General features: G+C 62.0%; 1 protein-coding gene across 2 annotated transcripts; it reads left to right on the plus strand.

Annotated features, from left to right (window-relative positions):
* Nucleotides 1-1632: 1632 nt before the first annotated feature.
* GLIS2 (GLIS family zinc finger 2) lies at nucleotides 1633-22712 on the plus strand. 2 transcript variants are annotated; one of them, XM_068524346.1, is made up of 7 exons: nucleotides 1633-1932; nucleotides 16027-16270; nucleotides 17150-17322; nucleotides 17865-18041; nucleotides 18141-18274; nucleotides 18359-18477; nucleotides 19751-22712. In XM_068524346.1, the coding sequence occupies exons 2-7, from the start codon at nucleotides 16099-16101 to the stop codon at nucleotides 20548-20550; spliced, it is 1575 nt and encodes a 524-aa protein (XP_068380447.1). In that variant the 5' UTR covers nucleotides 1633-1932; nucleotides 16027-16098; the 3' UTR covers nucleotides 20551-22712. The 2 variants fall into 2 exon arrangements, with proteins under 2 accessions (XP_068380447.1, XP_068380448.1); XM_068524347.1 differs by lacking the exon at nucleotides 1633-1932 and adding an exon at nucleotides 12623-12699.
* The last annotated feature ends 445 nt before the right edge of the window (nucleotides 22713-23157 follow it).

Consider the following 23157-nt stretch of genomic DNA (forward strand, 5'->3'; position numbering starts at 1 on the left):
CATTCCACATTATCCACAGGAGGGAAACTGGGGTGGGATGGGGGCAGGGGAGGTCACCCCCAAATTGCCGCCTTCCAGGCCTACTGGCCTTTCATGTATCACCCAACAGTTCATGAGCGCCTACTCTGTCTATTCACGCAACAGTCGTGAGTACCTATTACGTGTCCATTCTTGCAACCTACTATGTATCCATTTGCCCGAAATATAATGAGCATCTACTATGTGTCCGCATAACAGCTCACAGCACCTATTATGTGTCCATTCATGCAAAAGTCATGAGCACTACCATATGTACATTCAGTTAAGATGGAATGAGCACCTACTCTGTGTCCATACGAGCAACATGTCCTGAGCACCTACTATGTTCCAAGCACTGTGCCACACACTGAGGATGCTGCGTGATGAAGACCCACTCGTCCCAGGCTCTGGTGGGGCACCGCAGCATCAACTACACGAATGAAGGCAAAATTACGCCCACAGTCAGATGCCTCACCTATGGAGGATGGTTTTCCTCTCCTGGACCCCTCAAGGCCAACTGGCAGGGCTGGCCAACAGCAGGAGGGTTGTTTCTGAACCAAGATTTGCCACCAGACAGCAAGAAGATAATTGGGCGGGGGCTCTGGGTTGGCCCAAACAAAACACACTTAAGAATGCGAGTCTGGGGTTAAATCTCAGGAGGTAGAAATCAACTTAGCCGTGTGCGGGTGCGGGGCTTTCTCATTCGCGTGTACCCACTCCTTCCACTTCCTAACCGCTGGCACCGCGCTGGGAGCTGAGGGTCCAGGAGCGATCAAGGACCCCAGCGGCACTCGGCCTGACAATGCAGGTTGTCCCAACTGCTGGGACCAAGACCGCGGTGGGGCCTCCTCCTTATTCCACGGGAAACTGAGGCCGAGGGCAGGGCGAGGACCCGCCCGACGTCCGACGGGAAGGATGGGCTGAGGCCCACCTCGAATCCTGGCTTGCACCGCCCCGAATCCGGAGCCAGGGCCTCTGCCCGCCGGGCGCTGCCCGCGCGTTCCTGGAACTGAGCTGGGCGGAGAAATCAGGGCCCGCGGAGAGGCATTCCTGCCGCCCTCCCCGCCGACCGGGGCCGCAGGGGGCCAGGCCAAGGTGACCCCGCGAGAGGGAGACGAGGGGCCCCCGCCCCCTCGGCCGCCGCGACCTCCTCCATCTTCCCGGTCTTGGGGCTTTTCCTCTGGGCCCGCACACCGTCTCTCCGGTCCTCCTCCGCGCGCCGCCCCCTCTCCGGGCTTCCCCGAGGGCGGGACGTCCCTCCCCACCCCGCCACCCCCAGGCCACCTCCTGGGCCGTGTCCTAGAGCTGCCCTCGGACCGGGGGCGGGGCCGCGGGGGGGGTACCCGAGGATGGGGCCGCGGAGGACGCGCGCGGCTCGGCCGCGGCCCAGCGCCCCCTCCCTCCTGGTGCCCGCTCCCCCGGCCGCGCCGCCCTCCCTTCCTCCCCTCCCCCGGCCCAGCGCCGGCTCCCGGCCGCCCCCTCCCCCCGACGCGCACGCCCCGCCTGGCAGCTGGCGCCCCGGACCTGGGGCCGCGGCGGCGAGAGGGGTTTGCTGGGAGGGCGGGAGTGAGGGAAGCAGCGGGGGAGGGAGGAGGGAGGGAGGCCGCCCCCCGCGCCCCTCCTCCTACCCCTCCTCCGCGGCCCGCCTGTCCCTCCTCCCGCCGCCTCCCTCCTCCCTCCTCCCTCCCTCTCTAAGACATCCCCGCACGGCCCGGCCGCCGCGGCCACCTTCCCTGCCGGAGCTGCAGATGTGGCGGAGCGGCCGGGCGCCGGGCGGCCGTGCCAGGGGAGCCTGCGCCCCGTGAACCTCGGGCCCTGGCCCCCGCCCGCCCGGCCCCCTCCCCCGCTCGCTCTCCCGCCGCCCCCAGACCGCCGGAGCCCGCAGCCGGGAGCCCGACCGCCCCCGCCGCCGAGGTAGGAAGACCCCCGTGGGGACGGGAACCGGCGAGGGGGGCTGGCCTGTCGCGCGGGGGCTGCGGGACCCGAGGGTCGCCTCCCCCTCCCTCGTCCGCGCCTCGCCCCGGGCCATTGTGAGCCCTCGCCGGGGCCCCCGCGCTTGCTCCCTCGCTCGCTGGCTCGCGCGCTCCCTCCCTCGCCGGCTCCCCGGCCCCGTCCCTCCGTCTCTCTGTCTTTCTCCTCCCTCCTTACCTCCCTCTGTCCGGAGGCCGGGCCGAGCTGCGGCCGAGCCCCGGGCGGGAGCAAACTTCGGCGGGGAAGTTGGGCGGCCGCGGTGGGGGCGTGCTGCGGGGTGAGAGGGGGGGCCCCCACCCCTACCCCCGAGCCCGGCCATGAACTTGTCTGGGGCAGCCGGGCAGCCGCCCCTTCACACGGCGGGGCTGTTTCTAGGATGGGGGCTGAAAGGTGTCTCCTCCCTGGTCCAGGAAAGTCTCCCCCTGCTGCCCCTGGCTAGCCCCGACCTTCCTCGGGCCAGGGGAGGGAGGCGTCCCGGGGGGTCAGGACTGGGAGCTGGCGTCCTGTCCAACACTTGTTCCTCCCCTGCTGTCTGGGTGCAAGCAGAAGGGTCTGGTAGAGTGGGGAGGGCAGGGGTTTCCAACCCGCCTGAGAGAGGGTCTGGAGGGGGCGGAAGGAGGGGGCAAGGCAGGTGCATCCCGAAGGAGGGAAATGCCTGCGCCCTGCTTCCCCGAAGGCCCCCTGGGATGGGGCTGGAATCCAGGCTGGCACCTGGAGGCCTTGGCACACTGCCCTGCCCAGCCGGGTACTCAGGCCACAGCAGGGCAGCATGCGGCCTGTCCGCCTCTCCAGGAGGGCCCGCCTGGCCGGCCACCCTGGACAGTGATGGTTGCAGGGAGCTGCCCAGCCCTGCCCTGGGGCCTGGGAAGCGGGAAGGGATCCTGGGAGGAGCCCTGGGCCCCCAGCCATCACAGCCCAGGATCTTGGCTCTGAAGGGAACGCTTGACACTGAGGGGGCAGCCAGGCCAGCTGGGGACCTGGCCAAGGCCTGGGCTCCCATGGTTCTTGGTCTGGGCCAGGGACAGGGCCTGAGCTGTGGTCCTTGGAGGCAGCCATCTGAAGGTCCTACATGCCTTGTCTTGACATCCTGGACGGAAGGTGGGGCTTAACCAGCAGCTACGGAAGACAGGCCCAGGGAAGGGGAAACTGGCCCCTTCAGTGTGCCCACCCGCCCAGCCCTCCCCAATCCCCACACCAGTGCCACGGTGCCACAGCTGTTCCAGCCCAGCTCACACAACCCTCTCCACGACCTCCTCGGCACCTCCCCTCTGCTCCTCCTTCTCCCCTCTGGGCCCAGGCTGGGCCTCCCAGCTGGCCCTGGCTGGCACTGGGGGAGGGGCTGCACCTGGGGGCCCCTCCCAGGACACCCCTTTCTGAGCTCCAGCCCAGCTCATTTCACAGCCCAGCCCAGCTTGGCTTGGCCCTGTCTACAGTCAGCCAAGCAGGAGGCAGTGCCAGGGGCTTGGGCACCATTTATGGGGGTTGAAGACCCCTTGAAAGCGGCCCCGTTTTCCTTAGCCCCTTCCCCTCCCCCTCCTTTCCGGAGCTGCCATTAGCGCTGACCCTCTGACCCCTATGCCTGCCAGCCCTTCCCTGTCTGTGACCTTTGACCTTTGATGTTAAATCCCTCCAGCTGGGGCTCTTCGGCCCCTGAGTGACCCTGATGCAGGACCCCTGGGGGGGGCCTCTCCCTGCTCCTGGCTCTCTACACAGGGACACCTGCCAGTCCTTCCCTCACTGATGGGGAGGAGGTGCCCCAGGAAGCCAGACAGTGAGTCACCCCACTTCCAGGCACCACTGCTTTTGGGGTCAGTGGCTCTGGGGGATTCGCTGGAGCTGGGCCACAGCTTGGAGGGTGAGTGGGAAAAGCCCCTGGCCTGGGAGTCTGATGTCCTGGATTTGACATTTGGCGGTGCCACCAACTCCCAAGGGTCCTTGGGCCAGGCTCTTCCCCCTTCTGGGTCTCAGTTTCCTCTTCTGTAAAACCAAGGGGTCAGACAAGGTGAGCTTCCTGACCTGCAGAGTCCATGAGAAGACCTGGGGGTGGGGGGTGCCGAGAGGGGGCTAAGGCCAACAAAAGCCAACTCTCAATTATCCGTGGGTGGAGCCACTATGAATAACTGAATGCCACAGACATCCAGAAACCTCATTTTAAACAATCCTGTGAACTGAGTCCCCCCCCAAAGCTTTTGTTGTTTCTGAAAAGCCCAGCTGCAAATGGGTAGCCACAGCGATGTCTTCTTCTGCCTGGGCTCCCTCCTTGCTGGGAGTGCCGGGCAAAAGCGCAAACTGGTCTGGGGACAGAGCTCTGCCAGGGCCTCTCCTTGGAGCTTGTCAGAGGGCCTGGATCCCTCTCAGCCCCATCGTGTGGACCCCTCTCCCTTTTCCCCTCCTTTCCTGGCCTTGGCCCAGGCGGTGGGAGTGTCATCTGCCACCTAATCCTCCTGGGGTCTGAGCTGCCTTATAGAAGGAAGAATGTGTTGTCCTGACATTTTCCTATGTGCATTTCCATCTACCCCAACTCGACTTGCCTGGAATCCGAATTTCCCACTTGGGCGAGGGGGCGGGGACGGGCGCCAGGCAGAGTTTGGGGCAATCCCAGGATGAGGGAGGGTGGCGACAGCTGTGGCTGGGGGACCAGATGTGGGGCTGGGGCGTGCAGTTGAGCTCTCTGGGAGGCGTTTGGGGTGGGGCCCCTGGCGCTGAGAGGCACACCAGGGGTTGGGGCGAGGGCTGCTGCTGGCTCGCTGCTGGCTCTCTCCCGCTCAGGAGGCCTCCCCAGGTTCCCGTGTTCCAGGCAGGGCTGAAGAGGCCCCTCACCCAAGTGGGAAATTCGGATTGCAGTGGGGAGGCCCTGAGCCGAGTGGAATGGGGCGGTGGGGGGTGGGTCTGCCTTTTTCGAGGCTTTGAGAAGCCCTCCTCTATTATTGTCATTTTATATTTCATACAGATGACTGAGGCCAGAGGGCTGACCCCTGGAAGGTGCTGGGTGGTCCTCCCTTCACCTCGATAAGCACCCTTCTCAGAGGTGGGGGTGTCCCTGGCTGGCGAGGGGGTCTTTGGGGCCAGCCAAAAGATGTGGATCTCCCCCCAACCCAGATTGCTTCCCCTCCCAGGGCCTGTGAAAGGGTCCTAGAGATGGACCACAGTCCAGACATGAGTCTGGGGGTTCACCTCTCTGAGAATGCCAGGGCCAGGCGGGGATGGGATACCCAGCCTTGCCCCAGCCTGCCTCCAGCCCTGGGTGGGAGACACCACAGCTTTTGCAAGGCCCTTGGGACACATCTGCCCTAGTGGTTTCCAGGGTGGCCGCTTCAGTCCCACCCTGGGGGCAGGGACTCTGCACTTTCACCCAGGACCTCTAGTGCTTTGCTGATCAGCCAGGGTTGGGGTGACCCCGACACCTGGACAGGAAAGGACTTGCTGAGTGGGTGGGGGGTGTCTTATGCAGGGGCATGGTCTGGAGTAGACCCAGGTTTCTCTCCAGGATCCAACTTAGCCCTATAAACCCCTGCTGTCTCTCCAACTAATAAAAATATCAGCTCAGGTCCCGGGGGCTGGGGGTCGGTCGGGGAGGTGAAGTGGGTCAGGAGATGGAGCAGCAGGGGAGGAACGCCTCTAACAGCTCCCTGAGAAAATCAAAAGGATGCCTTCCAGTGGCCATCACAGGCACTGACATCTGTCACCTGAAATTGCTACCGTAGCCTCGTGAGAGAGACCCATTGATCCCTATTTGACAAATGAGGAAACTGAGGCACAGGATGGAAGAGGGCCGATGGGCATCTGGGCCTGAGTTCCTGGATCTGCTATGGCTCGGGAGGGTGGGGTTGGGGTCTGGGGGCCTGGCACAAGAGAGGAGCCTGCTCTTGCGGGGGCCCGAGCTGGCCCTAGCAGCTGTGCGTACTGGGCCCCGAGCCTCCATCCTCTCCCTGGCACTGATCCTCCTGGCCTCAGCTCCAGACTTCTCCACGGGGGAGATGAGGCCTGGCCCAGGTCTGCAGGGGTCCTTGGTCCTCTTTCCCATTCCAGCTCTGGGGCTGTGGGACCCCTCCCAGGTGCTCCGGGAGCCCCAGAGGTCTGACTTGCCTCCTGCTTGGGACATGTCTCTTCAAGCTCCCTCAGGCTGGGCAGGGTAGAGGCCCTGGCTCTGGGCATCTTGGGGGGCAGGGAGCTCTGGCTCTTCACTCCCCTCCCCCTCTCAGATGGGATGGAGGGTCTGGGTAACTGGAGGGGCCTGGGGGCCACAGAGATGGGGGAGGACTTCCCATCTGCTCCAGTTGCCCCTGGTGGGGGATGGGCAGCGGGGGCTGAGAATCCTCCAGAGCCATAACTGGGGGGTGGCTGGAGCCTCCTCAGGTCCTTTGTCTTCACTGCCAGAGGCCAGGTAGTACCTCCACAGTGAGGGCCCGACGTGAGCATGTGTGACATGCATGTGTACACGTACCCCCGTCATGGCAGATGGCTATCTGCAGAAGGACTCAGACCCGGCCCCTGGCCCCCTCCTCCAGTCATGGCCAAGGGAGGGTGGGAACCTGCTGAGGCCCCAGGAGACTGCTGAGCTGCCTGAGTCAGCCCCCGGGAGCCTCCAGGAAGATAGTCCTGCCTGGCTGACCGAGGGTCTTGTTTGCCTGACACACTCACAGGGTAGCATCCCACTGGGACCCTGGGAGTAAGGAGGCGGGTGGGGAGGAAACTGAGGCTCAGAGACTTGAGGGCTTGGCCCAGGGTCACTTGAGATCAGGGAGGGTCAGGGGGAACCAAAGCCTAGGATTGTGTTGTCCTGGCCCCTGAAATGTCAGTTCAGCCTGGGAATCCCCCCAGCTTCTCTGCTGCCCCCCATCCTCTGCATGGGCATCATGTGGGGACAGCTGTGTCTGGAGGAAGCCTCCCTCCCTCCCCCCATCGTCCGCCTGGGTCTGCCTGGCAAGTCCCAGCCTGCCTGAGCCATTTCTCCCCAGGGCCACTCCTTCCTGCGTCCAGACCCCCGGCAACCCCCATCACCACACTTCCAGGCTGACTGACCCAGAGCTGTGATGTCCACCTCCCCCCAAGGCCGTGGGGCCCTCCATCGTCCTGCCTGTTGTAAAGTACCCCCCATTCCAGTGCTGCTGGCTATCTGCCTGCCAGCCCCAACCTCCTCCAGGCCAGGCCCCCAACACCCCCTTCAGGATACCTAGTGGACACCCTGAGTGGTCCCGTGGGCCCTGGGCCCCAAGGGCCTGAAACAGGCCAGGCCTGGCACGGCCCCACCCAGTGGGTGTTTCCTTTGGGTTCATGCCCCTGGCTTCTGGACTTGCTTTGCTGCCCAGAGTGGGAGCAGGGGAGGGGCAGGGGTGGCTGGGAAGAGGGCATGGGGGTGGAGTCCAGAGTTTGTGCTGGAGCTCCTGCTGGGCCTGGTCTAGACCAGCTGTTCTGGGGCGGCTCTGTGTCAGGGCTGGGTGGGAGTGGCAGGAGATGAAGCTGGGGGAACTGCGCCCTTCTGGTCATCCCAACCGATCAGGGTGATGCTGACTGCCTTACCCTCACCGCCCAGGTCTGCTCCTGGGTCCCTTGCCCCAGACAGGGAGGAGGAGACATCTGTGTCAGGGCCCTGCCTCGTGGGCAAGCCACTTCCTTCTTTGGGCCTTAAGCCCCTCCACACCTCCTCTGCTGGTAGGTACCACCAATGGATTCGTTCTCTCATTCACTCAGCAAACATTCACTGAGTACCAAGTGTTTGAGAAAAGTGAAGGGCTGGGGACTTCCCTGGCACTCCAGTGGTTAAGACTCCGTGCTTCCACTGCAGGGGGCATGGGTTTGATCCCTGGTTGGGGAACTAAGATCCATGCCTTGCAGCATGGGCAAAAAAAAAAAGAGAGAGAGAGAAGGGAAGGGCAGGTGTGATGGTGCCGTTAGGGGTGTGGTTTGGATGTTCAAGCTCTGGTCCTACTCTAGGCCAGCCCCCTCCTTTCACCAATGGGGAAACTGAGGCCCAGAGCCTTGCTCACATCAAATCGGAGCAGGCCTGGTTGTCTGGCTCTGAGTCCCCAGCACTTCCCATTGCTGCTCAGTTCACTGTGGTGGAAGGAGTGGCATTAGTGATGCACTTGTGAGGACTTGGACCCAGGGCGAGTGTGGCAGGCAGCAAGGGGCCACTGCAGGGCTAAGGATGCTGCCCTCAGCGGTGTGGGGACAGAGGCAGGTCCTCTGCTCAGCTTTCAGGCACCTGGAAGAACAGCCATGTATGGCTGCAAGAGGCAAAGAGTGAATCAGGGGAGACTCTCTGGAGGAGGAGATCGGAGGGGAGTGGCAGCTGGAGGAGAATATGGAAGCACAGAAGGTTGTGAGGCAGGAGCTAGCACCCAAGAGCATCAGGTGAGCAGGAGGCAGGGAGTCCTGAGAAAGGAGGTGCTGAAGGGGAGAGCCTGGGAACAGGAGATTGGGCTGGAAAGGAAGATGGCAGTCTTCTGTGTAGAGCAGACCATGGCTCCCCAGTACCCTCCAGGTCCTGGCCCAGCCTCTCTCTTGGGCTTCCTCCTCTGCTGAATGACAGGCAGGTTCATTGTGGGTCAGTTGGGGCCACACTCCCAGGCCTCTGCAGTGTTGGGCGCAGAAAGAATGTGGGCTTTGGAGCCTGGAGGTGAATCCCAGCCGTGCTATTTATAAGCTCTGTGACTTTGGCAGGTAACTGGACCACTCTGAGCTTCAGTTTCCCCATCTGGAAAGTGGGGAGAATAGCACCTAATTCACAGGGTCCTGAGGATGAATGGAGATGGCCCACAGCACTCGTTGTCAGGACCCCAGCGCTTCACTGCATGTCCACGTGGCCAACTTGGATCCAACCCCCCAACACACACACACACACAGGAGCACCTCACCCCTAACATTGTTCACCTCTGTGAGTCTGGGCGCCCTTCATTCTCATTCATCTGTGGGCCCCCAGGACCGAGCGGAGGGCCTGGTGTTGGAATGCATAACTGAGTGGTTGGTAAATGAGGCGGAGGGAAGGGCCAAAGTCCAGAGCCCGCCTAGCCGCCTCCTGCCACCTCCTGCGGTCTTGAGTTGGTGGGGGCTGTTCGCAGTGGGCCGGGTCCCTGTCCCGGGGTGGTGGGAGGGTTGGGCCGTGAGGAGGGGCGCCCAGGACTTGGGTGGCACTCCTGGGCTCTTCCTGCAGCCAGGCTCAGTGTGGGAAGCACAGTGTTTCCTTCTCTGTGGGGACTGGGCCTCATCCCCGCTCCCACCCATAAGCCAAGACTCCTGGGTCCAGGACCCTGACCCTGGTTACCTGCCGTGTCCTGTGTGTGGCGTGTTTGTGCACAGGTGTGACACATATGCATGTGCCTATATGTCTGGGGGTGCCATGGGTGCCCATCCATGTCCTGTGGGACACTGGCCAACACCTCTGCAGGCCCTAGAGAGCACTGGCAGAGCTCCCAGCCCTGCCCGCCCACTCCGAGTGGCAGTGCTGCCTGGCAGGGCCTGGGCTGCTGTGCCTAAGCCTTGCTGGTGTGTGTCCCTGTCTGGCTCCCCTGGTGCTGGCCCCTCCCAGGGATTTGGGCGGCCTGGGGGCCCAGCCCTTCCCTCTCCACCCGCCACCTGGGCGTGGGGGCTGCTTGGCGGGCTTGCCTCTGGCTGAGGCCCAGGTGCAGGCAGTGCTCATAGCCCCACACACCACCCCCCCACCCCCAAGCTGGGCAGACAGGAAAATACCAGACATAGTTGTGCAAAGGTGGCTGCAGGCAGGCAGGCAGCGGGGGGTGGGAGGCCGCCTTGATGGGCCTGGAGCCACCAGGCTAGGGGAGGCCTCTGTGCCAGGCTGGCCCTTGCAGCTGGATGGGTGTGTGTGTCTGTGTGAGTGTGCATGTGCAGGCCTGGCCCATGTGTGAGCTGCTCCCCCGCCCCCGCCCCCGAGCTTGAGCCTGGTGTCACCCTGCTGGCATTGGGGAAGGAAATGTAGCTCCTGGGAAGCTGGAGCTGGGGAGGGGCATAGGGGAGCCAGCTGCTTGCCTTCCAGCATCAGTGCTGCTTGAACCATCTGGGTGACCTTGGAGGCTGAGTTACTGTGTGGGGCACCCCCAGCCCAGGGCTGGAAACAAGAATCTTCAAGGCTACCAGTTGCTGGCACCTCCTGTGTGCCAGGTACCTGGCAAGCTCGCCCTGTGGGGTGCCCCGTGAGCTGGCACCTTATCCATGGGGCCTGTATTCCTGATGAGGAAACCAAGTCTCAGAGGTGTGACAGGGGACTGGGACCTGGTAGCCTGACTCTGGGTAGCGCTTTCTAAACGTACCCAAGTGGGGGTTCCCGGCATGTACCCCTGCTCAGGAGGTGCCCAGCTGGGAGCTTTCCCGAGGCCCCCATGGCTAAGCAGAGAGCTCAGCCCTGGTTGCGTCACCTGGAGGCCCTTGAGCTCCCACCTGGGCAGGGTCTGCCCTCCAGGGGACCTGGGGAAGCCCCCCACCCTCACTCCCATGCTGGCTGAGTGCCCATCTTGGGGTGGGGGCGGGGTATGCTTGTCAAGCAAGAGGTTCCTGGGGAAGGCGAACCCCACACTCTTCCAGGAAGTGCTGCCGGTACTGGCCCCTCTCCTGGGACCTGCTTGGGTCGAGGCCTCAGGATAAGCCCCCTGGGTCCTGGGAGGAGGCTTCCTTCTTCCAGGGCTGCTCAGAGCCTCTCCAGGGCCTCCCAGTGCTCTTTCTTTGATGCAGTCGGGCTCTGGAAGGTGGCTTGGGTTAGCTGTGGCCACTCCACTGGATAGCAGAGACTGCGGCCCTCCGAGGGGCACAAGCTTGTTTAGTTACACCCTCAACTGAAGTACAGGTACTCCCAGCTGAGGGTGAGACTGTCTGTGATTACAGTGGGAGGGCCGGTCCCCTCTCAGCTGTCCTCACAGCCCCAAACTGGCCAAAGACTGGGGGACTCAGCAGAGCTGGTGACCATTCACAAGTTTGATTAAGCACCTACTATGCGCCCAGCAGTGTTCTAGGTGCTGAACATTACATACTAGCGGGAAACATTGATCATTGGATGTGCACCATTTTATTGATTTCTCCCCAAAATCCAATGAGGGGTATGTCTTTAAATTTATTTATTTATTTATTTATGGCTGAGTTGGGTCTTTGTTGCTGGGCGCAGGCTTTCTCTAGTTGCGGCAAGTGGGGGCTACTCTTTGTTGCAGTGCTAGGGTTTCTCATTGCGGTGGCTTCTCTTGTTGCGGAGCACAGGCTCTAGGCTTGTGGGCTTCAGTAGCTGTGGCTCGCAGGTCCTAGAGCGCAGGCTCAGTAGCTGTGGCGCACGGGTTTAGTTGCTCCGCGGCATGTGGGATCTTCCCGGACCAGGGCTCAAACCCGTGTCCCCTGCATTGGCAGGTAGATTCTTAACCACTGTGCCACCAGGGAAGCCCGAGGGGTATGTCTTATACTATGATTATCGTCCTGTTTTAGACATGACAACAATGAGGCTCAGACTGGGAGGTGACTTGCCCTAAGTCAAATGGGCAGGAAGTGGCAGAGCCAAGTTGGAGACCCAGGTGGTCTGACCCATACTGGAGCCCTGCTCTGTGGCCTGGTCAGGAAGGGGGGCCCTGAGAAGATGAGGCCTGCCCCTGCCCACCCGCCCCCGCCACTGCGCGGCTGAGGAGGGTGGAGCTCTTGGCCAGAGCAGGGCACCGCAGCAGTTCCCAGGAATGCAGGGCTGTGGGGCCGTTTGCTTTGGTAGCATATCTGCCCTCAGCTCCCCAAGCCTCCCTGTGGGCCCCCCCCAATAGTCAGCCCCTCCAGCCCCCACTCATGGCCTGCTGTCCCTCCTGGGCTCTGCACCTAGCTCCCACAAACCCTTGGGCAGGGAGGGGGTGGGAAGCCAGACCCCCTTTGCCTGCCCCTTCCCATGTCCATGGGCCCAGGAGGGGCTAATGGTGAACACAGCTTCTGGGCTCACATGGGCTTGAAACCCAGCTCTTCCACAGACAAGCTGTGTGACCCTGGACAGATCACTTAATCTCCCTGAGCTTCAGTTTTTGCATCTGTAAATGGGGATGAAACAACACCTGCCTTAAACAGTGGGCATGCCACCCACTCATGCAACCTGGGCCAGAGGTCTCCCCTCCCAGCCCTCAGCTTCCCCCTCTGTAAGACCCACGTGCTGACAATGATGGTCCCTGTACCAGATGCAGGGGCACCCTTCCAGATGCAAGGAAGCCAGGGACTTGCTTCTGCTTTCCATTCCATAGCAAGAAAGTCACGTGGGCTTTTGAGAGGTACCTCCTGGTTCCTGGTCCCCAAGTCCTAGGCTGGACGGGTCATGGCTGCTCAAAGGGCAGTTTCAGGACAACCCCTGGAAATAAGGGGTATGCCTCTCGTTGCCCTGACAACACTGCTACCCTGGCACTCGCTCACCTGGTCCCACGCTGCTGTGGGGTGGGCAGGGAGGCCCCTCTTACCGGGGCCCTGTCCTCTGTTTCTGCCAAGGAGACCCTGAGCGCTTCTCAGGGGTCGTACCAAGCCCGCCGCCTGTCTACACAGGCCCCTCTCCCGGCTCAGGCCCAGCCAGCGGCCCTCTCCCAAGCAGGGACGAGGGGCTTTCTCCAGAGCAGATTCCTGCCGGCGGCTCCCATTAGCCTGGTGACCTTGAGCCTCAGTTTCCCCATCTGTGCCACAGGGAAACCAACGGCGTCACTCACAAGAGCGACTTTAGAGGGTTCAGAGAATTCGTGCACAGACGGCTCCTGGCACATGGTAGGTGCTTAATGGATGCTGACCCCCGCTTTCGGCTGTGCGTTCCACCCCACGCCGCAGGACCCTGGCGGAGGCGGTGACTTGTCCCGGCCTTAGTTTCCCCGAAGGGCCGGCCCCGCCCCCCGCTGGGGTGGGCCGGGCTGCCAGGTAGGGCCGGGAGGGCGCTGCGGGCGCTGCAGCTGGGGGCCGTCTGCGCGCGGCCGGAGGGCGCACAATAGCGGCCATTGTCTGCGCTTGGCCAGCAGGCGGGCGCGGCGGGGCGGGGGCGGGGGCCGGGCCCCCGAGGGCCACCGCGGCCCACCCTCGGGGTGACCCCGCCCCGCCCCCGCCGCCCCGGTGGTCCCCGCGCCACCCCCGCGCGCTCCCACCCGCGCCGCTTCCTCCCGCTCCCTCCGCCCTAATTAGTTCCTTTCGCAGCTGGAGCAGCGGCGCCCGGCTGCGCGGCCACCTCGGCGCCGCCTCCCCGCCCAACCCCCGCACTCGGGGACCTCATGACCCCGCGCTAGCGGGGCGCTTGTCGCGTCACCTCGCGATCAGCGGGAAACTGAGGCCGGGGTTCCGCAGCCAGGCTCCGCGCTACCTAAGAGACTCGCCTCTACTCTCAGCAAGGCGGGTCACCCTTCGGAGCGTCCCTCTCCTTCTCCGGGAAACAGACACCGAGTGTCCACCTCCCCACCCCCAAATCGATCGGGTAATGGATGGCTGGCTGCCGGCCTCCGGAGGTGATCACAGCGCCAGTCCCGGGGTTCCAGGCCCGGCTGCGTACCCACTCTGGGCCTCTAAGGCCCAGGAGAATGTGACCCTGGCTCTCTGACTGCCCCCATCACCCAGCCCGGGAACAAAGAGCAGAGCCCGAGCCCAGAACTGGCCACTGCTGGCTGGGGGTGGGGGGTGGAAGGGGACACTTTGACGTTGGCCAAGGTCAGAGCAGGAGTGGGGGTCACAGGCGTCTCCCCTTGGGTGGGGACAGCCCAGGGTGGGGAGCTGTGGGCTTTTGGGGGCGGCTCCTTCCTCCTTTCCCAGGGGTGGGGAGGCTGGGCCTCCTGGCTGGGCTCTGGCTTTCATCAGAATGAACCCCTGTTCCCAGGGCAGGACCCAGTGGCAGGAAGTGGGGGCGGGGTCTCTGGGGACTGGGTCTGCTGATTAAGGGGGGTGCTGTAGTCCCAGCCTCACCCTGGGAGACAAGCTCCTTTTGGGGTCCTCCCTAGTTCTGGGCTGAGGCAGTGTCTCCTACAAGTCTTCAAAACAAGGTGACCCATGGCTCCTCCCTGGCTCCCCTCTGGCCTTAGGAGAGGGTATCGGGCAGGTGCCAAAGGATGTTACTTGGGCAGTGTTGCCAATGAGAGTCAGTGTCAGTCTGAATTCCCAGTTCCCAAACTATCCTGCCCTCGTGGTCCCCTTCTCCAGAAGGTCGGGTAGAGGGGTGGGGGACAGAGGCTGTGGGGAGGCCTGTGGCTCTAGGCCAGCTGAAGGACCAGGCCACCAGCCCTTCCTGGCTCCTGAATTCTTAATCAGCATAAATATTTACTTCCTTCCTCCCCTTCCAGGCTCCCAGCACAGAGGAGCTTCAGGGAGGTTGGACTGGGCCTGTGTCTAAAAATAAACAGGTGGAGGGACAGGCAGACACACAGACAGACAGACATAACTGGGGGGGTGGGTCAGGCAGAGGGCAGCTCCCTGCCCAGCCAGAGGAAGAGTGGAGGGGGCCCAGGTCCATCCATCACTGTCACCTGCCCACCTGGGTCTGGAGCTCCTAAGGGGACAGGGTGGCAGTCTGGTCCCAGCCCCCCGGCATCACTGGGAGCCCCTGGCCCATGCATGGCCTGCGGGTTAATCCAAACAGATCTGCCAGCTCCCACCTGATGGAGTTTAACGGGGAAAAGTAAAGTCACAGACCTCGGTCCCACAGCCAAGTGTGGCCACCCATTCTCTGATAATGCTGCCCCCTCCCCAGGCTCAGAGACTCCAATGTTAGCCATGTGCTGGGGTCTTGGGATGCGTCCCCAGAAGCAGAGGGTCCTAAGTGAGGGAGGGGACCACTGTTACCTGTGTGTGCGGAGGGTCTTGGCAGAAGTGGAGCTTGTCGGGGAGACGGATGAGCCCGGGCTTGGAGCTGGGGCAAGCTCCAAGTTGCTGAGGGGCTTGGTCTGGAGAAGATGAGTGAGGACGTGGGGTCCCCGTCCTGCTCTGTGGAGAGAGCTCCAGGCAGCTCTGCAAACACACACACTGGTGAAATATACAAAGTCTTTTACCATGTGGTGGTCTCAGGGATGTTTCCTATTAAATTGTGAAGAGCTAGATTCGGTGAATGACAGAGAGTATCTTGTTTGGCAGATAGATTTTCAGGGTGTGATCATCTCAATTAACAAACACGAGGAAACACCATTTCCCAGCATGTGAAGATTGCTGCTGTAAAAAATGATGTTTGAATTTGGAATAAAGAGTTGACCTTGCTCTTGGGTCACTTATATGTGAAAAAAATTACACCATTGAGAAATTCAAAGTGGTGAAAATTCACCACTCAAAATAAAAGAATATCATCACCATTAAAAAAAAATTATGTATGTATGTGTTTTACTAACCACTAGACAGCTGATCACTTCCCCCTACCCTGCCCCTGGCTAGCCTGGCTGGGCCACAGTCCCCAGCTGCCCCCTGGTGGTGGCCCAGAGCCCTTGGGCTCCCCACTCCTGTGGGACCCTCTCCTTGGACTGCCCCTGGGAGGCAAGGGCACCTGTTTGTCTGCCCAACCCTTGGGGCCAGGCCAGGCTTCGCACAGCTTGCCTGGGACAAGCTCTCAGCCTCATTCCCTTGGAGGTGACCACAGCTGCCTAGGTGCTAGCGGTCAGTAACTAGCACCTCTGAGGGCCACCTGGGAGGACACTCATTGCCCTCCTGGCCTGGTTCTGGGTCTTCCAGCTCATACCAGGCATATGTCCTAGGCGTGACTTCCCACTCAGTCAGAAATGACCTTTGGGACTTGCCTGGCCAGGGAGAAGATGTGGCCTTGAATCTGATGGTTCTGCCACTTCCTAGCTCTGCAACCTGAGGCAGTGTCACTAAAACTCCATTCATGGCAGAATGGACCCTGTGAGCTTTGCTTCCCAGAAAAGTCTCGTGGGAAGTGGAGGAGTTAGCTGTGGGTTGGTGGTTGGCTCACCATGATACCTGCTGTCCAGAGCCACTCAGAGGGTCTCTCTACCCGGGGAGACAGCCTTCACACTGCCCAACACCCACTGCCTCTCCACTCCTGTGGGCTTTAATGGGTTCAGCCCGAGGAGGAGTCTGGGGTCACAGTGTCACAACACAGCTCCTGTCCTCTCCCAGGTTCCTGCCTGAATACCAGCTTGGGAGCCCCTCGCTGCCTGCTGCCGCCCCCACCCCCCAGCCCCCATCAACATGCACTCCTTGGACGAGCCGCTCGACCTGAAGCTGAGCATCACGAAGCTCCGGGCGGCGAGAGAGAAGCGGGAGAGGACACTGAGTGCAGTCCGGCACCGAGCTCTGCACAGGGAGCTCGGCCTAGTGGATGACAGCCCCACCCCGGGCTCCCCGGGCTCCCCGCCCTCAGGTACTGTGCCCGGGCAGGGCAGCAGTCTCTGAGCCCTGATGGAGCCCTGGCGATAGGAAAAACGTCCCAGGTGTATCCACCAGGACATAGTCACAGCCCCTCACAGCCTCACTTAGGGCGCCCTCCACACTGTCCATCCATCCTCCCAGCAGTTTATCTTTGGAGGTGACACTATCCCTGGGAGGAGGGAACTGACTTGCCCAGCTCCTGAAGCTGACACAGCAGAGCCAGGATTCAGACTGAGGCCTCTGGGAGGGTTTGGAGGAGCTGGTAAGGGGCACGGGGGATTCATGGGTAGTAACAAAAGGCCCCGCGGCCCAGTGTCTGGGCTCTGAGGCAGAGTGGTCGGTCAGCCAGACCAACTGAGACTGGGGACCGAGCCCAGCAAGTGCTTCTCAGGGGGTGCTTGGGGCTCAGGTCTTCTGCTCCGTCTCCGGTGGACCCTGAAAACCAGATCTACCACGTCTGAGCTGGAAGGCTCTGGAAGCAGCCCATCCCAAACCTTTCATGTTACAGAAGGGGGCAGAAAGGGACCGGAGAGAAGTGAGAAAGGTCCCTACCAGACATTGTGATGGGGAACCAGGGGCCCTGGGTTCCAGTCTCTATTCAGTTACTTACTCTGTGTGCCAGTCCATTCCCATCTGTAAAATGGGTACTTCCCGTCTTAACCAGTGGCTGAGCTCTCACCACAGCAGAGGTCACATTTGTCAGCTGTACAGGCTGCTACTCAGATTCCTGGGTCCCAGGGTGGTGTTGGGGGGGGGGGCAGGGCGTGGCTGGTGTCTGCTTCCAGAGTCACAGTGGAGGAGTCGTGGGCAGGAGGGCCTGGCCCGTCAGAACTCCTGGCTCCAGTATCCCTGAATCATGCCTTTCCCCTAGGCTTCCTGCTGAACCCCAAGTTCCCCGAGAAGGTAGAGGGACGCTTTTCAGCAGCCCCCCTGGTGGACCTCAGCTTGTCGCCGCCGTCCGGGCTGGACTCGCCCAATGGCAGCAGCTCGCTGTCCCCTGAGCGCCAGGGCAATGGGGACCTGCCTGCAGTGCCCACCGGCCCGGTAAGGAGGGGATGTGTGTTCTAGAGAAGGTGTATTCCTGGGGCCGCTGTAACAAAGGACCACATACTGGGTAGCTTAAAACAGAAATGTATTATTCTGGAAGCTGAAGTCCAAAATCAAGGTGTTGACAGGGCCATGCTCTCTCCGAAGGCTCTAGGGGGAGTCCTCCCTTGCCTCTCCCAGCTTCTGGCGGCTCCAGGTGCTCCTTGCCTTCTAGCCATGTCACTCCACTCTCTGCCTCTGTCATCACACGGCCTCCCCCCCTCTGTGTGTCTGTCTCCAAATCTCCCTTTCTCTTATGGAGACACTGGTCACTGGGTTTAGGGCCCCTGTCCAGTCTGACCTCTTAACTTACATCTGCAAAGACCCTATTTCTATACAAGGTCATGCACACAGGTACCAGGGGTTGGGGCTGGGACATGTCCTCGTGTGGGACACAGCTCAACCCCCAGACAGAGGGAGACCGGGGGTGTGGGGGTGGGATTTGGGCCCACTGGCCCGTGGGCAGGTGCTGACCAGCTCTGCCCCCTGCCCTCCCCCAGGACCTCCAGCCGCTGCGCTACCTGGACAGCATCCCCAGCTCCTTCCAGTTCTTCCTGCCCCTAAGCTCCGGGGGGGCCCTGCACCTGCCTGCTTCCTCCTTCCTCACCCCCCCCAAGGACAAGTGCCTCTCGCCAGAGCTGCCCCTGCCCAAGCAGCTGGTGTGTCGCTGGGCCAAGGTGAGTGGGGGTTGGGGTGAGTGGGGGTTGGGAAGCGTGGGGCAGGGTCTGGGGGAGGTGGCGGCCCCACTCGGGCTCAGCACCCTCTTGGCCCTGCAGTGTAACCAGCCCTTCGAGCTCCTACAAGACCTGGTGGACCACGTCAACGACTACCACGTCAAGCCCGAAAAGGATGCAGGCTACTGCTGCCACTGGGAGGGCTGTGCCCGCCATGGGCGCGGCTTCAACGCCAGGTGAGGGAGGGCGAGGTGGGTGGGGAGGGGGGCCTGGGTGTCCAGCGGCTGAGCTGTACTCCTCCTGTGCCCTCCCTGGAGCAGATACAAGATGCTCATCCACATCCGCACACACACCAATGAGAAGCCGCACCGCTGCCCCACCTGCAGCAAGAGCTTCTCCCGCCTGGAGAACCTGAAGATCCACAACCGGTCACACACAGGTGAGGGCGGGGCTGGAGCGCGGGCGCCGGGCCATCCCCGCAGCCAAGAGACAGGCGCGTACCCCAACTCTTTGGTGGTCCCTTTCTGAGTGCCACTTGCTGGGGAAGCCTCTCCCGTGGGTCAGACCCTCGCCACGCGCTCTCGGGACACAGACTTGTCTTCCTGTGTCACACTCGGCATTGTGTTTGTATGATCGTCGACTCATGCCACCTGTGACCGCAGTGTGTCTGCTCGCTCCTCATGGACCCCAGCACACAATAGGGCCAGCACTGGCCAGCAGAGCCACACACTTAATTTATTTATTTTAAAAATATTTATTTATTTATTTGGCTGTGCCGGGTCTTAGTTGCGGCACGCGAACTCTTAGTTGTAGCATGTGGGATCTCATTCCCTGACCAGAGATCAAACCCGGGGCCCCTGTATTGGGAGTGTGGAGTCTTAGCCACTGGATCGCCAGGGAAGCCCCTAAATTTTAAATTTCCTAATCGCCCACATTTAAAAAAGTACAAAGAAATACACGGTGAGGTGAATTACAATGATACATTTTCTTGAACTCAATATATTCAAAATTTAAAAAAAATTATATTCAATATTAAAACATCAGGGAGGGACTTCCCTGGCAGTCCAGTGGTTAAGACTGTGCTTCCAATGCAGGGGGCGCAGGTTTGATCCCTGGTCAGGGGACTAAGATCCCGAATGCCTGCGCTGCGTGGCCAAAAAACAAACAAACAAAAAAACCCCACACACATCAAGGAGACACTGAAATTCTTCATTTCCTACAAAGTCTGTGGACTCCGGTGTATATTTTACACTAGAGGCACATCTCAAAGGCTCACAGCTTCACGGGGCTCCGGCCAGCCCTGGTCAGCGGGAGCAGCCCTTTAGTAAATCTGGAGGAACTGTGTTGTCAGGGCCAAGGGCATCCACGCAGCGCTCACTGTGAGCCAGGCCCTAGCAGGGTCTTTAAGCAATTACCTGTGGAAGTGGTCGCTGTCATCAAAGTCTGAAGCACAGGCCTGAGACCAAGGGCACACACAGCCAGGCCACAGGCTGGCTTCTCAGCAGCCACGACCTGCCGTCTCCGCTGGAGTCAGAGCTCCTGCCGGTGCTGAGCACAGCGCCCCCCAAATTACACAGCCCCTGCTCTCAGGGAGGTCTCGGTCTGGGGTGAGGGGCCTGGGGACTCTCGAGTGGGTGGTGGGGGGTGGGAAACTGGGCTGGGATGGCCTGGGTGGCGGGAGCCCCTCACACCGGCACCGGCGCCGCCCACAGGCGAGAAGCCCTACGTGTGCCCCTACGAGGGCTGCAACAAGCGCTACTCCAACTCCAGTGACCGCTTCAAGCACACGCGTACACACTACGTGGACAAGCCCTACTACTGCAAGATGCCCGGCTGCCACAAGCGCTACACGGACCCCAGCTCGCTGCGCAAACATATCAAGGCCCACGGCCACTTCGTGTCGCACGAGCAGCAAGAGCTGCTGCAACTTCGCCCGCCCCCCAAACCACCGCTGCCCGCCCCTGACGGCAGCCCCTACGTCAGCGGGGCCCAGATCATCATCCCCAACCCGGCTGCCCTCTTCGGAGGCCCTGGCCTGCCTGGCCTGCCTCTGCCCCTGGCCCCCGGCCCCCTTGACCTCAGCGCCCTGGCCTGTGGCAATGGCGGGAGTGGTGGGGGTGCAGGGGGCATGGGCCCTGGGCTGCCCGGCCCTGTCCTGCCCCTCAATCTGGCCAAGAACCCGCTGCTGCCCTCGCCCTTTGGGGCTGGCGGGCTGGGCCTGCCCGTGGTCTCCCTCCTTGCTGGCTCCGCTGGCGGCAAGGCTGAGGGGGAGAAGGGGCGTGGGGCGGTGCCGGCCAGGGCCCTGTGCACGGAGGGCCGCAAGACCCCCCTGGAGAGGACTGAGAGCGGCCGCTCCCGGCCAAGTCCCGATGGCCTCCCCCTGCTGCCGGGCACCGTGCTGGACCTGTCCACAGGCGTCAACTCGGCGGCCAGCAGCCCAGAGGCGCTCACTCCTGGCTGGGTGGTCATCCCGCCGGGCTCCGTGCTGCTCAAACCGGCCGTGGTGAACTGAACCCACTCCATAGACGCCGACCACCTGTAGCCCAGCCAGCGGCTCCCAGCCCTGCCCCCCCGACGAACGGAAACTCTTCTGTGAAATGGCAATAATGTTCTCCGGCCCCAGGGCCCAGTTGGCTGTGTCCCCTGGGCAGACCCAGCCCCAGATAAGCTGGGCAGCAAGGATGGTGCTAGAAGGGCATTGCTGGCACCCCAGGCTCCCAAGGGAGGAACTGGGTCTGCCAGCTAGGGAGAGCTGTGCTCCTGGGTGCTGAGGCCTGGCTCACCTCTGCCCCACCCCACCCCATCCTCCACCTAGCCCTCAGTGCCCCCATCCCCCAACTCTAGTGCCACCCTCATCCAGTGGCCAACCAGGCAGGTCACCCTCCCTCCCTTGCCCACCTGCCAGCCCTGTCCGAGCAGTGGGGGTGGTGGGGTGGCATCTGCCCTCCTGACTAGTGCCAGGCTCCCTCCCCACCCCCTTTGATGGTGAGCTGTGAGGACCCCCTGGGATCGAGGCCCCACCCCATCCTGCCTAGCCTCACTGGGCCCCTGCTCTGGGGGCTCCTGACGCCTTTCCCTCTGGTCTACCCTCCAGAGGGAGAGCAAGACAGACGCAGGCCCTGGCAAAGCCACAGGAAGAAGCCACCTTACCTTATGACAAGGCGCCTCCCAGCTTGGAGAGGGAGGCCCGCTCTGCCAGCTGCCCCTCACTGCCTGCCATCTGCAGCAGCCAGCACGCTGCCCGAGGGTCGGTCCCTCCTCTGGATTGGCTGACCCTCCAGATTGAGGGGGCTGGCTGACTACTCATCTGCCCCTTCACCACTGGGCCTCCCTCTACTTTCAGGTAGCCCTGAGCGGGGAGAGGTGCCAGGACCTGGGGCCGGCCCAGCTCAGGGAATAGGTGGGGCTGGGCTTGGCCTGGCCTGGGGTGGTGCCACCCTGCACAAGGGGCTGTGGAGGCCTGCAGGGTGTTGTTAGGAGGGGAGGCTGGCTGGGCACAACCCCGGGCTGGGATACGGCTCCTGTCCTGGGAGCACCAAGTCACGGCCAGCACAGGCGAGGGAGGGCTCCAGGCCGGTGCTGGGCACGGGAGCTTCCAGAGGCCATGGACGGAAGGACCTGGCCTTGAGGAGGGGAAGAGGGGCCGCGAAGCAGCCAAGGATGCCCTTGGGAGGGCCCTGCCCCTCTGCCTGGGAAGGGGAAGCCAGACAAAAGAGCCTGGACTTGGCGACCTGGCTGCTTCCTTTGGCTTTTCTGAGCTGAGCTCCTGCCCTAGGTGTCCCTGCTCTGCTCCCCCATGGAGGGGGCCAGAATAAGCTAAGGATGCTGGGGCTCCATGTGCCCCAGAGCCCACACTGCTGCCCAAGCCCAGGGAGCTGGGCTCTCCCACAGGCCCTGGCGGTGCAGCACATGTCTCATTCCCCGCCCTGAGCCCTCACATTCCCTCCCCGTAGGGGGCCTGGTTCCGTCTGGGAGGTGCTGGCCCAGCAGTCAGGAGCTCTGTCTGGCTCCTAGGCCTGCCCTGCCCTTGGCCACAGTGACCAAGCCCTCCGTGTCGCCGGCTGCAGAACAAGGGAGCTATGGGACTGCAGGGGGTCCTTAGCAGCCCTGCAGTTTCCCTCCTCTGAGCAGCTCTGCTGACCCTGCCCTTTCCTGGACTGCCCTTCTGTCCCAGAGGGGTCATCCTGACCCGGCCCACTGACAGGGCCCGGCAGCACTGGCTTTGCCCCTTGAAGGGGCTGTGAGCAAAGCAGGAGGGAGCTGGTCTCCTTCCCTCGCGCCCCACCCAGGACCCAGGCACCCCCACCCCCACTAAGGGCCCCAGGCCTTAAGTCCCCATTGGGGTGAGGGGTTTGAGACTCAAGCCCCGGGAGCGGAGGAACAGGGCACTGGAAGGTGACATTAGCTCAGCATGTGACTCGGTGATAGACCAGGCCCGAAGGGGCCGGTGTACGTGTTGTTGTTGTCGGTTTGTTGTTGCACATTCCAGGATATCAGTATTCTAACAGGTTCTAAGTGCCTTTCTATCGTAGCTTATGTTTTTCCTCCTCTTGGCTCCATTGCTGTTAGCATAGAGTTTTAAAAAAAGAAAAGAGATAAGCTAATGACTATAACAATATATTCCTCCATGTGAGAGGAAGTTTATAAAGAAACAATAAAAGTGAGTTACAAACACGGTTTGTCTTGGATGTGCCAGGAGCTGGGCCATGCACAGGAGACCACCTCTGACCGCTCGTGCCTGGCTCTGGGGTCCCCCCCCCGAGACTGCAGTGCCGAGGCCCTGTTCTGGGGTTTTCTCCCAACCCTGTGGGGGCCACAAGCTCTCTATCTGCTGCTGGGAGCCGGAAGGGAAGGGCAGCAGCAGGAGGCGCTGAGATGGAAGGTTCTGGACAACACATCGCAGGTTCAGGTCCTCATCCGCCACTGCCTGCCATGACTTTGTTGAGCGCCTTAGCTCTGGGGAAGCCCGCCTCCCTGGCCTCGGTGCAATGAGAGGCTGGCAAAAGCTCCTCTTTCCCGGCCACACCCTGGAGCTTTCCCCCCAGATTACTGAGGTGCTAGAGCCCAACCCAGGTCAGGGAAAGGCGGCCTGTGACAGAGCCCGGGGGGCCTGAGCTCC

The sequence above is a fragment of the Eschrichtius robustus genome, chromosome 16 (genome assembly GCF_028021215.1).
Source record: "Eschrichtius robustus isolate mEscRob2 chromosome 16, mEscRob2.pri, whole genome shotgun sequence".
NCBI classification, from domain to species: Eukaryota; Metazoa; Chordata; class Mammalia; order Artiodactyla; family Eschrichtiidae; genus Eschrichtius; species Eschrichtius robustus.

Excerpts from the sequence above, each read along its gene's own strand:
- GLIS2 (XM_068524346.1), top strand. The coding sequence starts at position 16,099 with ATGCACTCCTTGGACGAGCCGCTCGACCTGAAGCTGAGCATCACGAAG. Across the intron at positions 16,271-17,149 it reads CCCGGGCTCCCCGCCCTCAG|GCTTCCTGCTGAACCCCAAG; the intron begins GTACTGTGCCCG and ends CCTTTCCCCTAG. Across the intron at positions 17,323-17,864 it reads CTGCAGTGCCCACCGGCCCG|GACCTCCAGCCGCTGCGCTA; the intron begins GTAAGGAGGGGA and ends GCCCTCCCCCAG.